Source organism: Aethalodelphis obliquidens, unplaced genomic scaffold (assembly GCF_003676395.1).
Source record: "Aethalodelphis obliquidens isolate GAN/ISIS:26980383/991018 unplaced genomic scaffold, ASM367639v1 scaffold3, whole genome shotgun sequence".
Lineage (NCBI taxonomy): Eukaryota > Metazoa > Chordata > Mammalia > Artiodactyla > Delphinidae > Aethalodelphis > Aethalodelphis obliquidens.
Genome location: NW_020837947.1, coordinates 15,574,895 through 15,588,468, shown reverse-complemented (window position 1 = coordinate 15,588,468; position 13,574 = coordinate 15,574,895). Strand labels below are relative to the sequence as shown.

The 13,574-nt window shown below is 42.2% G+C and overlaps 1 protein-coding gene across 6 annotated transcripts in view; it reads right to left on the bottom strand.

Annotated features, from left to right (window-relative positions):
• The window catches only part of LRP11 (LDL receptor related protein 11), a 65,485-nt gene that overhangs the window by 31,808 nt on the left and 20,103 nt on the right, over nucleotides 1–13,574 (bottom strand). For 5 of the 6 annotated variants that reach the window (XM_027083617.1, XM_027083588.1, XM_027083599.1 and 2 more), the window contains exons 3-5: nucleotides 12,936–13,077; nucleotides 8,362–8,487; nucleotides 7,295–7,501 (exon numbers count right to left, since the gene is read on the bottom strand). In XM_027083617.1, the coding sequence (XP_026939418.1) occupies nucleotides 7,295–7,501; nucleotides 8,362–8,487; nucleotides 12,936–13,077 (475 nt within the window). Of the gene's footprint in view, nucleotides 1–6,143; nucleotides 6,289–7,294; nucleotides 7,502–8,361; nucleotides 8,488–12,935; nucleotides 13,078–13,574 lie in introns of those variants that run through there. The other variant, XM_027083623.1, reaches the window with a different exon arrangement.

Below are 13,574 nucleotides of genomic sequence, written 5' to 3'. Positions count from 1 at the left end.
CAGTTGTCACATTTGAAAAGTATTTTCTTAAATGCCTTCATATCCTGGGGAGAGAAAGCCAGTGATACAGGATCTGGGAGAGATCAGGTATTAGGGAGAGGGCAGTGTACACAGGAGACTTCAGAAGACACAACTGTCATGGACTCTAGAATTTCCTAGGGGACTTGCCCTGCCATCTTGGTATTTGAAATGTGAATTTCTGTTTTCCATATTCTTGAAGGAACTGACCATAATTTTCCAGACTGCCTGATTCACTCTTCCTAGACATCAGCATATGGAATGGCACAGAAAAATGCCTCACCTCCATACATCCTATCATAGGCTCTAACCAACACAGCAGTCAGAACAAAACAAGAAAATTCCATCATTTACTTATGCAAATAATTCATTTTGGTAATGACCCTTTGAGAAGGGTTAGGGAATTATTTTTCCCCTCTTCTGAACGATCTATTGTGTTATGTTTATCACGCATAGCTATGCATTCACAGAGAGAGTTGGAAGCCGGATGGAAGCTATTTTAATTTCATTTTCAGTCACCATAGAACAGGCAGGCATGTTCCAAAGGGAAGTTGGAAAACCAGCAGGGAAAGTGGCTACTATATGGGTCTCCCTTCCAGAATGTTCTATAGCTTCCTGTGACCCCTGCCAACTAACACAGACCACAGAATTGTCCTTTCTCACTATTCACTGGTAGACCACACTGCATGTCTGCAAAACAGGTAAGAGGAAGCTCTCTTCAGGAAATGCTCTGCATTGTCCTAGGACGAGAGCACAGCTAACCAGTGACAGTTGGTCTGCTCATGCTGGAAATGTTATTTAGGCCTCATTACAGTCATAAAACTCATTGGCATTCTCTTTGCTTGTTTTCATATTGTTTGTACTAGGCAGCCTTGAAAAAGCCTCTACAGCTTGTCAAAAATTAGTTAAAAGGAGCCCCAAGTTCATTCTTGGAGGCAGGCTAAGAAAACTATCAGTGTTTACGAACATCTTTGTATTTGGCTGGAGGTTAATATTTTAATCCTAGCAGAATGCTGGAGGTATTCAACTAACTTCTAGATAAAATAAACCATGTCATTTTGTTTAAAACCAAGTGGTTCCTTGGGACTGACCCAAGTGGGTCAGATGTCACAAAACAGAATTTACTATATAAACCATCTATAGATTTCAAATAATAAAATTATGTAGTCCTCACTACAGTGACCAAAGCTTTTAGACTGATACCTCATAGAAGGTAGGAGGTGCCTCTTCCAAGACCAACGTTTCTCTCAGTGCCCCAGAATACTTGCGTATGCTTAAAGCCATCTGCTGATTATAGCTCATTAGATGACATTGTCCAAACAAGTGAGTAGGTCAACAAAAGAGGATGACTCCCTTCAAAATAAGTTTGTGGAAATAACCATCTGATTATCTTCATTTGTGATAAGTACATTTCCTTTAGCTGGATTTCCATTCATTTGAGAATCCAGTTGATTCCTGCCACCATGTTGGAACATAATAGACTATTCAGCTTAATAGACTTCAACACATTCATACCACCTTCCCAGAGGTGTTGCTATATAGTTTCAAAATGGTTTCTCAGTTAGAATAAAGATAGTTCAACGGAATGAAAATATGAAATACGGGGCATGTGAAAAAATCCCTTTAAATATCCTTTGTGAGAATGTCCTCTCTGAATAAAATACTTTCCATAGTAAGGCAAAGGTAGGAGTTGCTTGCTCATTACCTCCAGAGATAGGGCGAACAGCGAGGCTTTGGCGTATTTGGCATGGGAATCCGAGAACGTGCAGGCAGAAACCCTCACCTCCACACAGAAGCTTGTGCGTTCTACTAACTCCATGCCTTAATCCGGATCCTTAAAGAATCTGGCTAACCTGCTGGGCTGAACGTGAATTCTCATTTCGAAAACAAAAACAAACAAAAAAGCAGATTCAGTGTGAAGGTGGATACACCGCCACTTTTCTAGCACTCTGCAGAGCTGGAAACCAGATTTCTTTCCTTCGGCTGGGTCATATACAAGGGGACAGACAGCCTTGGGAATGGATGACTTGGGCCATGCAGGAACAGGCCCTGCAACTGCAACCATCTTCAACAGCGCAGCCACTGTGCTATTGCATCCCAAGGAAGCGCAAGCCCCGCTGCGACGCTGTGATCCGCTCCGACGGTTCTAAGAGGACGCAGTGTGGGTTCACTGGTGGAACTGCATATTCGCACACACCCTTAACTTCATCCTTAGTGACATGCTTGGCATAAATTCCCAAGGGCAGGATAACTGGGTCAAGGCATACACACAAAGCTTCAGAAACTGCCCTCTGGAAGACTGTACTAATTTGAACCCCACCAAAAGTATGTGAGACTTGCTTCTCTGTACTCTTTCTTTTAAAGATTTGTTTTTAAAGGTCAAGTCTTATTTATTTATTTATGGCCGCGTTGGGTCTTCATTGCTGCGCGCGGGCCTTCTCTAGTTGCAGTGAGCGGGGTCCACTCTTCGCTGCAGTGGGTGGGCCTCTCATTGCGGTGGCTTCTCTTGTTGCACAGCATGGGCTCTAGGCGTGCGGGCCTCAGCAGCTGTGGCGCACGGGCTCAGCAGTTGTGGCGCACGGGCCCAGTTGCTCTACAGTGTGTGGGATCCTCCTGGACCAGGGCTCGAACCCGTGTCCCCTGCATTGGCAGGCAGATTCTTAACCACTGCGCCACCAGGGAAGTCCCATACTCTCTATCTCTTTTTTTTAAAATATTTATTGGCTGCATCCGGTCTTAGTTGCACACGTGGGATCTTTTATTGCAGCACATGGGCTCTTCATTGCAGCACATGGGCTCTTCATTGCAGTGCACGGGCTTCTCTCTAGTTGTGGCTCACGGGCTCAGCGGCCCCGCAGCATGTGGGACCTTAGTTCTCTGACCAGGGATCGAACCGGCATCCCCTGCATTGCAAGATGGATTCTTAACCACTGGACCACCAGTATCTCCCTCTCTGTACTCTTATAAGCATTATTATTATGTTTTCACCTTTGCCAATGTGATACATGAAAAACTGCATCTCATTACTTTCTGTACACATTATTAGTATTAATCTTAGTATCTCTTTAGCGTCTCTTCAATGAGTTAAGTGTTATTTATCCTCACAAGTCTGCGGGGGAAGGAAGCAGCAGAAAAATGAACTTGTTCATATTTACTGTACTAGCTGATAATCCTTGTAAAACTCAGGCATAGGTCACAAACAATAATGCATTTTTTAAGTCTACTATGTTATGCTGAATATAACATAATTTCAAATCACATGAAATTGGAGGCTGGGGATTCCAGTCTGGTGGTCTCAGGGATAACAGAAGAGGAGGGAGAAGGGGGATGTTGTCCAAACAGAAACCATGTGTTGTGGGAGCCCTTTCTAACACTTTCAAGGTTCTATTCTTTCTTTCCCACTTTCTTTACCCTGGACTTTTTTTTTTTTTGTAATATTTTAGCTGTGCCGCACAGCATGCGGGATCTTAGTTCCCCAACCAGGGATCAAACCTGTGCCCCCTGCAGTGGAAGCACAGAGTCCTAATCACTGGACCGCCAGGGAATTCCCACCCTGGACTTTCAAAATTTGTGTTTTTGATGGACATTTAATAACGTATGAAAATACTCATAAGCGAGAAAAATAAAAGTTTTGTAAAAATAATATCCTAATTTTGTTAAAAGTGAATAAATGTATGTGTGTATGTATATAAGTAAAAGTAACTGGAAGAAAATGCAACAAAATGTTAATGGTGAGTTTTGCTAGATGATTTAAATTTTCTTCTTTATAGTTTTCTATATTTTCCAAATTTTCTACAGTAAATACATATTACTTTAGTGATTAGGAAAAATAATACATAGAATAAATAATAACTGGATATTAATCTCTCTGCATCTGTGAAACTCCATTCTTTATGTCTTCATAGCCTTCAAAGGCTTATTATCAAAAAGAACAAAAATAGAGATGCAGGGACTTCCCTGGCGCTCCAGTGGTTAGGACTTTGCACTTCCACTGCAGGGGGCACGGGTTTGATCCCTGGTCGGGGAACTAAGATCCCACATGCTGCTGCGCCATGCAGCAAGGCCAAAAATTAAAAAAAAAAAATAGACATGCAAAAATATTTCAGATTGGGTGTCAACTATCATTAACCGGTGGTGGCAGCCTGGAGCATTATTTGCAAAAGGGTTCTGAGGCTGAGTCCTCAACCCCCAGGAGATAAAGCTGGGATCACAGAGCAATATCTAGCACAGACAAGTGCTGATGGAATCCTGCGTGGGCGTCAGGCGTTTCATATTCCCCCAAACAGATACCAGGCTAGAAGGGCCTTAGGGGTCATCTGGTTGAAGCTCTTATTAACTGATGAGGAAACTGAGGTCCAGAGACATGAAGCGATTACTCAGGGTTCAAAAGGCAGAGCCATGACTAGAACCTAACGAAGGAGACTGGCCTTTGGTCTTCACTCTGCCTTCAGCTAATTCATTCAAGTTCATGTGTGCCTCTCGTCCACGGTGACGGAGCAAGAGTTCACCCGTTGTGGCCTCCGAGAACTCTGTTCTCTCTGTCAACTTCATCCCTGCTGCCCAAAACACCTGGTCTCCCCTTACTCTGTTTCTTAGGTGACTGTCTTCTCCATACAAACCTTCCATATGGAGAAAATGGAGTCAAACAAATCCCAAGGTTTGGAAGGAGTGGCAAAATTCTCCCATTAGGTGGCAGTATGAGCAAGGAATAAACAAAAGCAGGCATCCGTAGGGCACTTAACCTAAACTGTCTGAAAGAAAAGCCTTTTGTAGGATATTTTGTAGACATATTTGTATTGAAGCACTTTAAAATCTACAAAGTCCGGGGTGGTGGTTGTGGTGGTGTGCTGAATTGGGCGACTGGGATTGACATGTATACACTGATGTGTATAAAATTGATGACTAATAAGAACCTGCTGTATAAAAAAAAAAAAAAAAATTATTCAAGTCATCCAATGATGGAATGACCCAGTTGACTGTATGACTGATGTGACCAATAACAGAGTGATGTGAGTAACACAGAGATCTGTAAGTCATTTTATTTATAGGAAATTTTAAATTCTAAGAACTATTCTGAAGACTGATCATGAAGTTATCTTGCTTACTTGGTGAATTTAGATCTATTTTTAACAAATCACAAACCTGTATAGTGATAGTACACATTCTGAGGGCTTTAAAAAGATCTTTCTTATGTGATTATTTAGGTGATTTTTCCCTTTACTTATTGAATGCTTGTATGTGCATCTGTATGTTGTATGTGCATCTATATGTGAGCATGCACATGTGTTGGGAAATATAAGTAAGAATTTAATACATTTGTTTTACAGGAAGCTTTGAAGAGACAGAGCATCTCAAGTTTTCGATTTCTAACATAAATACATTTTATAGACAATATATTGTTTCAGGGGGTAGAACAGATATTCTTCTTTGGTGATTACTTATTGATTTTCTTTTGACTATAACAATTTAAAGTACTTTATTGCTTACATTTAAATAAATGCTAAATCAATAGTAAGTTATACAACCATACAGTGGATATATGTATAGAGACATTATCCAGAATACGTGCCCTGGTCAGAATGGAGACTTGTAGAAATACTCACTTTAGATGGCTCTTATAAGAGCAGAAATGTGAAGAAATAAAATTATCTTACATTTCATCCTCAATGCTCAATTTTTACAAGTCATTTTTGTGATCTAACTTTTAAATAGGACAACCTAAGGCAATTGTATTTTTTTCAAATTTTATAATGGATAACATTCATGGTCAAATTTTGAGACAGAGAACTAGTAAAATGTTAATTATGAGCCCTGACTCTGGTATTGACCTGTTTCTTTTTGGAAATTATTTGACCTTTCTAACTTTCAAAATTCAAAATAGAAATATGTCTGTTTTTGACCACATCATGATATGTAATTTAAATCAAACAAGACAAAATGCCTTGAGAACTTAATATATATAGGAACGAAAATGTCTACTACTTAAGTGTTTTTATTTTTATTTTATTTATTTATTTATTTTTTGCGGTACGCGGGCCTCTCACTGCTGCGGCCTCTCCCGTTGCGGAGCACAGGCTCCGCACGCGCAGGCTCAGCGGCCATGGCTCACGGGCCCAGCCGCTCCACGGCATGTGGGATTTTCCCAGACCGGGGCATGAACCCGTGTCCCCGGCATCGGCAGGCGGACTCTCAACCGCTGCGCCACCAGGGAAGCCCTCCTTAAGTGTTTTTAGAGTAGCTTTCTTGATTTGGACAGAAACAGAATAGTTCCTAAAGAACAGAAATATTAGACCATATTTGATGGCTTTTCTTCCTTTTTATGTTTATGTGCATTTCATCTCTTTGAAAATCCCAGTGACTCTGATCCTTATTTTTCTCAGTGACTTTTATGCACAATAAAGGATGCTCTTTGTAAAGTGTGAAAAAAAATAAAAAATAAAATAAAATCTACAAAGTAGATAAAAGATTGGAAGGAAATATACCAAAATATTAAAAGTTGTCATCAATAAAGGGGTGGTATTTTAAGTTATTTCCTTTTTTATTATTTGCAACTTCTGTATCTTCTATAATGAACAAAAAAGTTTCATAAAGTAGTTATTGAAATAGTGACAGATTATTTCAGTAAAATGTACGCAGAGTTTGAGTACTGAAACACATTCACAAAAGCATACAGAAAGTATGTCTCCTATGTCATACAATCAAGCAAATATAAATGTGTAAAAAACTGTTAAACAACAGAATCCTGTAATGCTTTAGGAGTATGCATGAATTTTAAAATATTATTAGCCATATTTTTAGAAAAGCAAAAGATGATTTAGTTAAATTGGAGGCATAATACTGAGATATTAGCACATGCAACCATTTCAACATAATACAATATTTTCTTCACATTCACTTGTTTGGTGTGAAGAGGATTTACATAAATAGGTAGGGGTTATGCTGCTTCGCCTCAAAATAACCTAAAATTTAACACTTAGGGCATTAGTTTCCTTAACACAGGTGTTGAAACTTTTAAACTCTAACTTATTTACAGATAAATGTATTGATACCTCTGGAGTATGTATATACGTACGTATGTATGAACGTATTTGGTAGGTGTTGCTTACTATAAATAATCAGAAAAAATGTCAAGTTTTTTTTCTTTTTGGCCCAATTCTTCATTTTAACTCCATCCTTTAAGATATTTCCTTAACACTCTTCAAATAGAACCTTATTTTGAGCCAAGTGTCATTATAGAAAATGAGACTCTTTGTGAAAATCTGCCTCAAGCCCTTACCTGGCATCCCAGGATCAATGAGACTCTCTGGTCCCCAAAAGGCAGAATGATTCCTCTTTTCCATGGCTGATGACGCAGGTGGCTGTTTTGGGGCAGTGGCTTCCTGGGACTTTTCCCGCAAGGAGCCCCTGCCTGCATCTTTGCTTGGTCCGGTGGGTCTAGGCTGTGCCACAACCGTGTGGGTCACCATCTTGCGGTCAAGGCTCACTGAGGGTGAAAGAGCTACTATCAGTTGTTGGGTTTCTTTTCTGAACTTTGGCTAAAACCACTAAATTTGCCAGTAGATTTAAAGTCATGGACATTTGGGAATGATAACTTATTCATCTAAGATATATCAAGAGTCCCATAAAAAACTATTTGTTCTTGTTTTCAAATGAGTAATCAGTTCTCTTCTAATAATTCGCTTTCTGAAAGTTCACATAAAGAAAGAGACAAAGACACAACTTAAACCTAAGGTTTTGAGATTTGTCATCCTTGCTCAAACCAGTACTTCATTAAACTTTCCACAGCTCTTCCTCCTTTCTTGCGGTGAGCATTTATACACGTGGCATTATAAGACTGATTTACAGCTCAGACTAACCACACCCTCATGTCATAAATTTTCTAAAAAATCTATCAACAGAAAACATTAGCTCATTTCAGTTTTTTTTTTTTTTGGTTTTGTTTTGTTTTGTTTTGTTTTGGCTGTGCAGCATGTGGGATCTTAGTTCCCTAACCAGAGTTTGAACCCACACCCCCTGCATGGGAAGCAGGGCAGCCTAACCACTGGACCACCAGGGGAGTCCCTCATTTCAGTTTTTAAAAAAGCATATGCTAAACAGCATTTTTAGCATGGGGAAGAATCTTGTAGAAAATTGAAAACAATCTCTTAAAAACGTAAGTGATATCAAAATTTGACATTTGTAACTCGCATTAAAGACATAGTAAATGCTCATTTAATTTAAGGCATAGCTCATTCACATGAAGTTATACCTGAAACAAGGCAGAAAAAGAGCACTACTGAGTTTGCATTTATTGTGACAATACAGACATCCCTTCTACCCCAAAATGTGATGCAGTCAACTCACGATTTTGACAGAAACCTTCATCAGACCCATCAGGACACTGCTCCACTCCATCGCAAGCCAGCGTGATGTCAATGCAACAGCCGTCATCACAAAAGAAGTGGTAGCGTGAGCAAACATTCGAGCATCCTGTTCATAAACAAGTCTCAAGTCACAGGAGTGCAGGAAAAAAAGACTTCTGCCGTGTCAAGATTAACAGAGACTACACATATAGTGAAATGCATTTGGATAAAGAGATGCAGATAATGAGGGAACACCTAACAGTCTGTGCTCGAGCAATAGATTCTGGGAAGGTTAGGGGGTTTCTTCTTGACATTCCTGACTTAATTCTTAGGAATCACCATGGGCTCTTCGTCTTTTTTTTTTTTTTTCCGGCTTATTTATTATTATTATTTTTAAACATCTTTATTGGAGTATAATTGCTTTACAATGGTGTGTTAGTTGCTGCTGTATAACAAAGTGAATCAGCTATACATATACATACATCCCCATATCTCTTCCCTCTTGCGTCTCCCTCCCTCCCACCCTCCCTATCCCACCCCTCTAGGTGGTCACAAAGCACCGAGCTGATGTCCCTGTGCTATGCGGCTGCTTCCCACTAGCTATCTGTTTTACATTTGGTAGTGTCTATATGTCCATGCCACTCTCTCACTTTGTCCCAGCTCACCCTTCACCCTCCCCGGCTCTTGGTCTTAGGGCCCTTCTCTAAGGCAATGATACTTTAGAGGTGAGAACAAAGAAGCAGCAGCTCTGGTCTTCCCCATCCAGCCCTGGGTTTCCTCCCTCAGGTGACCCACTCTGCATTCATCCGTTCGTCCATCAGCTCCCCAGCAGGCCACTTCACACCGGTTCACCCCTTGCACAGTACTTGGCTGACTGTGTTTTAGCAGAGACACCACTTGCTTTTTTTTTTTTTTTGTATCAGCTGGCCATTTATTTTTCTCATGGTGATTTAGGCTGAGTTCAGCTGGGCTCCTTCCTTCATGTGTCTGTGATCAGCTGTATAGACACCACTTTCTACGTGCTATTCTTGCATTCACATTCCCTAAGTAATAATTTTTACTGAGATCAACTTTCTACTATTGAACCCTGTTTGCTGGCCACCATAGATCCATGGTGCTGTAAAGAATAAACAGAATCTTCAGCTACTAGCTGGTGAGAATTTATTTTCTACAAATAATGAAATTCCCTTCATTTTGGAGCTCTTAAGAGTTTTTAACCCTCAGAGCTACATGTATTTTCTTGAAAGGCATTCCCTGCACCCCCCAACTCCAGATTAAGCCAACTTTACTTTATAGTTGTTAGCTACATAACAACTGCTGACACAAGTGATGTGGACTAAAGGTATCAGGCTAAAAGTAGGTCTTAAGGATTCTGTAATTCTCCAGGGACAGATGGACTAGACTATTATCTCAGTTCATGGGAGAGTGGTACATGATGGTATTTCTGAGACAAATGGCTGAGCACAGTATACACGCCCAGGAGAGTCTTGGAAACGTTCTACTGGAAAGAAGTTCAATTAAAATGCTGGGAGAGGAGTCCATCTGGGTGGAAGGCAATTCGAAGATACCTTGATTATGGAGGAAGAAGAGGTGAAGAAAAGAAATGGTGGCAGAAAGAAGAGGACGCAGGAAACCAGCAGTTATGGCTGAGAACTTGGGCCTAGAAAGGAGAATCTGCTTCGGACACAGGGAAGGGATTGGGAGGAAAAGTAAAGGGAAACTCTGTGGACACCAAGCAGGATGCAGCCTCTGCTTACATTTCTTAAACTCATGACATGAAAATCCTAACTATCTCGAGGCTTTCCTGACTCCTTGGTAGTTTTGGAGCTAGATCCATATTAGTAATTTACCCATCTATTTCTAGATTAGTGGTCTCCAAACCTGTTTGACTATACCTATCTCCAACCTACCCATCTATTTCTAGATTAGTGGTCTCCAAGCCTGTCTGACTACACCTATCTCCAACCTATAAATCCTAAGCATGTGCCACCATATTAGCATATTACACATCGTACAAAATAAAAATTAATAAAAATATAAGTTCTGGGGCTTCCCTGGTGGCGCAGTGGTTGAGAGTCCACCTGCCGATGCAGGGGACGCGGGTTCGAGCCCTGGTCCGGGAAGATCGCACGTGCCGCGGAGCAACTAGGCCTGTGAGCCGCAACTATTGAGCCCACGTGCCGCAACTACTGAAGCCTGTGCACCTAGAGCCCGTGCTCCACAACAAGAGAAGCCACCGCGATGAGAAGCCCGCGCACCATAATGAGGAGTAGCCCCTGCTCGCCGCAACTAGAGAAAGCCTGCGCGCAGCAACAGAGACCCAATGCAGCCATAATTAATTAAATAATTAAAATAGATAAGTTCTGGTATTTTCTTTTCCATCTTAATAATGTCTTGACTGTCTGTTGGGGATTCTCTATGGAGACCACATATCTGGATCATCTTAGAGGTGTTTGTTGGCTTGCTCTGTGAATAGATTATTTTTTGCAGAGCTGGAAAACATGCAGCCTCTATATCCAAAACTGAACCAACTTATCACAGAAGCAGGGGTATGTGCTTGTCTGTTTACCCCAGAAGGTGTCACCCTTGGTTATCATGAAAGCTAGCCATTAACCATAAGATGCGTATATATAATAGAGGGAATAGAAACTCTCTCAATCCCCACCTCTTGTTTTCAATGTGTCGATGTAGTATCTTATTAACTTTAATTCATAGTTTGTTATTCCAGTCTAACCAGTGAGTGATTCCAGACAGCAGTTAATACAATAGCATTCTTTTTATTTTCTGTATAAAGTTACATACGTAAGACCTATACCCAGCTGGCCTTTCAGTAACCAAAGGTGAATCACATCACTCACTCTCTGCAGCTTCAAATACACTTTATCGTCATCTTGAGAAAGGCCAGAAATGTACAACTGGCAACTGGCCTTGGGAGCCCCAGAAAACTGGCCTAAGTAAACCAGAGCAACAGGCAGCTGGTGAGGTGTCAGCCCTTTGCCTCCATGAGCTCAAGCCGTTTCTCCCTCCCATGCACCTCAGTTGTATAAAAACAACCCTTTTCTAATTTCTGCAGGGGATGACAGCTTCCCAGGAGCACTTTTCTCCCAGAACCAGCAGTTGACTTGGCTCCTTGCCCAGGGAGCCCTGTTCCCGGGAGCACAGCCCTCAGGGCCCAGGAGTTTTCCACTGCTGATGATTTCAGCTGTTTGCAGCGGCCCTGGCACATGGCCAGCTTTCCAAGGTTCTGGGTAACTGGCTCTTTGGTGCAGCTGCAATAAGTCAACAAGCAAGGACTGCTTGAATGCGGGTCGGGCTGCAGGCCGGGCTCACTCCCCGTGGCTGACTCACGGTGCTGCGGTGAGTGCACTGGAGTTTGGGGTCTGGCCTGTCCATTGGCGGTCACCCCTCCTTCCTCATGGTCAGCTTAAACCTTGGCTGGACAGGAGTCAGCCAACCTAATTGTGAATGTTCCTAACACGCTGTATCCTTGTGGAAGGCAAATTATCAAGGTGGCGGAGTTCTTAGGATTCTAAAGTCTCCTTCCTCATGTCCAATATGCACACTGACCCATGTCTTTGATGGAAGATCAGTCAAAGTACAAGTAAATCCAATCTTTTTATTCTTATTCTCCCAACTGCTGGCTCGATTACCATCTAAACACTGAGGAATCAAGGATGTAGGAGACAGGCTACAAGTCTGCTAGAGCCATGGCTAGTGAAGGGTCACCACACATGGGCAGAGATCAGGTCTGTGGAGTGCAGTAGCCACGCCCACTGCCTTGCACACAGTTCCCGTTCACCGCAGATGCTGGGAAGGCATCCGCTGACCGAGTGACAGGACCCTCACACATACACTATCTCAGCACTTCTCCAGAGTGAATTGGGGGGAGGGCTTCCCTCTGCCATACCCCCGTATCTTTAGTGCTGCTGAGTTCCATATACATTTTTTTTTTTTAACTTGATGAGCTAATCTTAGAAATGTAGATGTTTGGGAAAGTAAGAAACAGGTAAATGAGAGAAATGAGTTTACATTGGGCAACAGAACGTGAGAAGCATTATATATATGTCGAGCTATGTTATTAACGTATCTGTGCATCTGTGTAAAGCGTCCATGACAGTTTTTAAATAGTCCTTTTAAATTGACACATGCATGCATATATTTTAATTTGTTTTCAATGTACTCCTTGGCTGCATACTTTGAACATACATATCAAATAGACCACCCTCCTTTAAATCCTCTCCTGGAAAAGCCAGATGTCTTTCACGAAACTGAGTCACGGAAAGATGGAGCATCTCTCGGGCCCCGTGGCTCACACAGCCTACTCTCATCCCCTGGAGTGTGGAGTGCTCCCCCGCCCCAATTCAGCAGTGTCACTTAGCCCAAAATACAATGCAGCCTATTTTTGCAATCATATTTTTAGTAAAGATTTTCCCATTCAACAACAGCAAAAATAAAATGAAAGGGCCCCTGTAATGCACAGTCAGAATATAAAATGCCAATTTAATACCAATGCTTCCATTGATAACCTGGTTTCTGTTGGCTACTGTGAATGTGAGGGAAGGGCTTTCTTCTCACCTCCTGTGGAGAAGGCCACGGGAAGCACGGTCACCGAGACGCTGTCAGAGCTCCTCTGCCCAGCAGTGTCCATCACCGTCAGCTGAAAGGTGTATGTCCCTTCCTGTAGGTGGGACAGCTTCAGGGTTCCGGACTGAGGCACCTGATACCCAAACAGGAAACATCATATTTAGTTAAGAACCTGAGGCACAGAGTCCAGCATCATCCTGAACTGGAAATCAATGTCATCCTTGAAGCAGTCCCCTGACCCACTTCTCCACTCCTGGTCCAAGGTTGCAGAATACTAATCACACACAATTCTGGCAGATTGGTCAGAAGACTTGAGCTCCGGTGGGACTGGGGCCTGACACCCCCTTTCTCCTGGAAACTTCCCCTCCCACGCCCATCCACATGGTTGCATTGGAAGGGTCAGTTATGACCTCTCCTATGGCCACAGGGGTGCCAGGCTGAGGGGAGCCTCTGGCTCAGAGTCAGGCAGGCTGTGCGAGGTGGCAGCTATGCGACAGGTGACACCACTGTTTATCGTTTCTTGGGACTTAGACAGGAATGCCTGGAAACATGGGAGCAGATGATGACCACACTGGAGCATGCTGACGTGAAGCCCTGCAGCCTTGAGCAGGGTGGTGTGAGAGAGAAGCT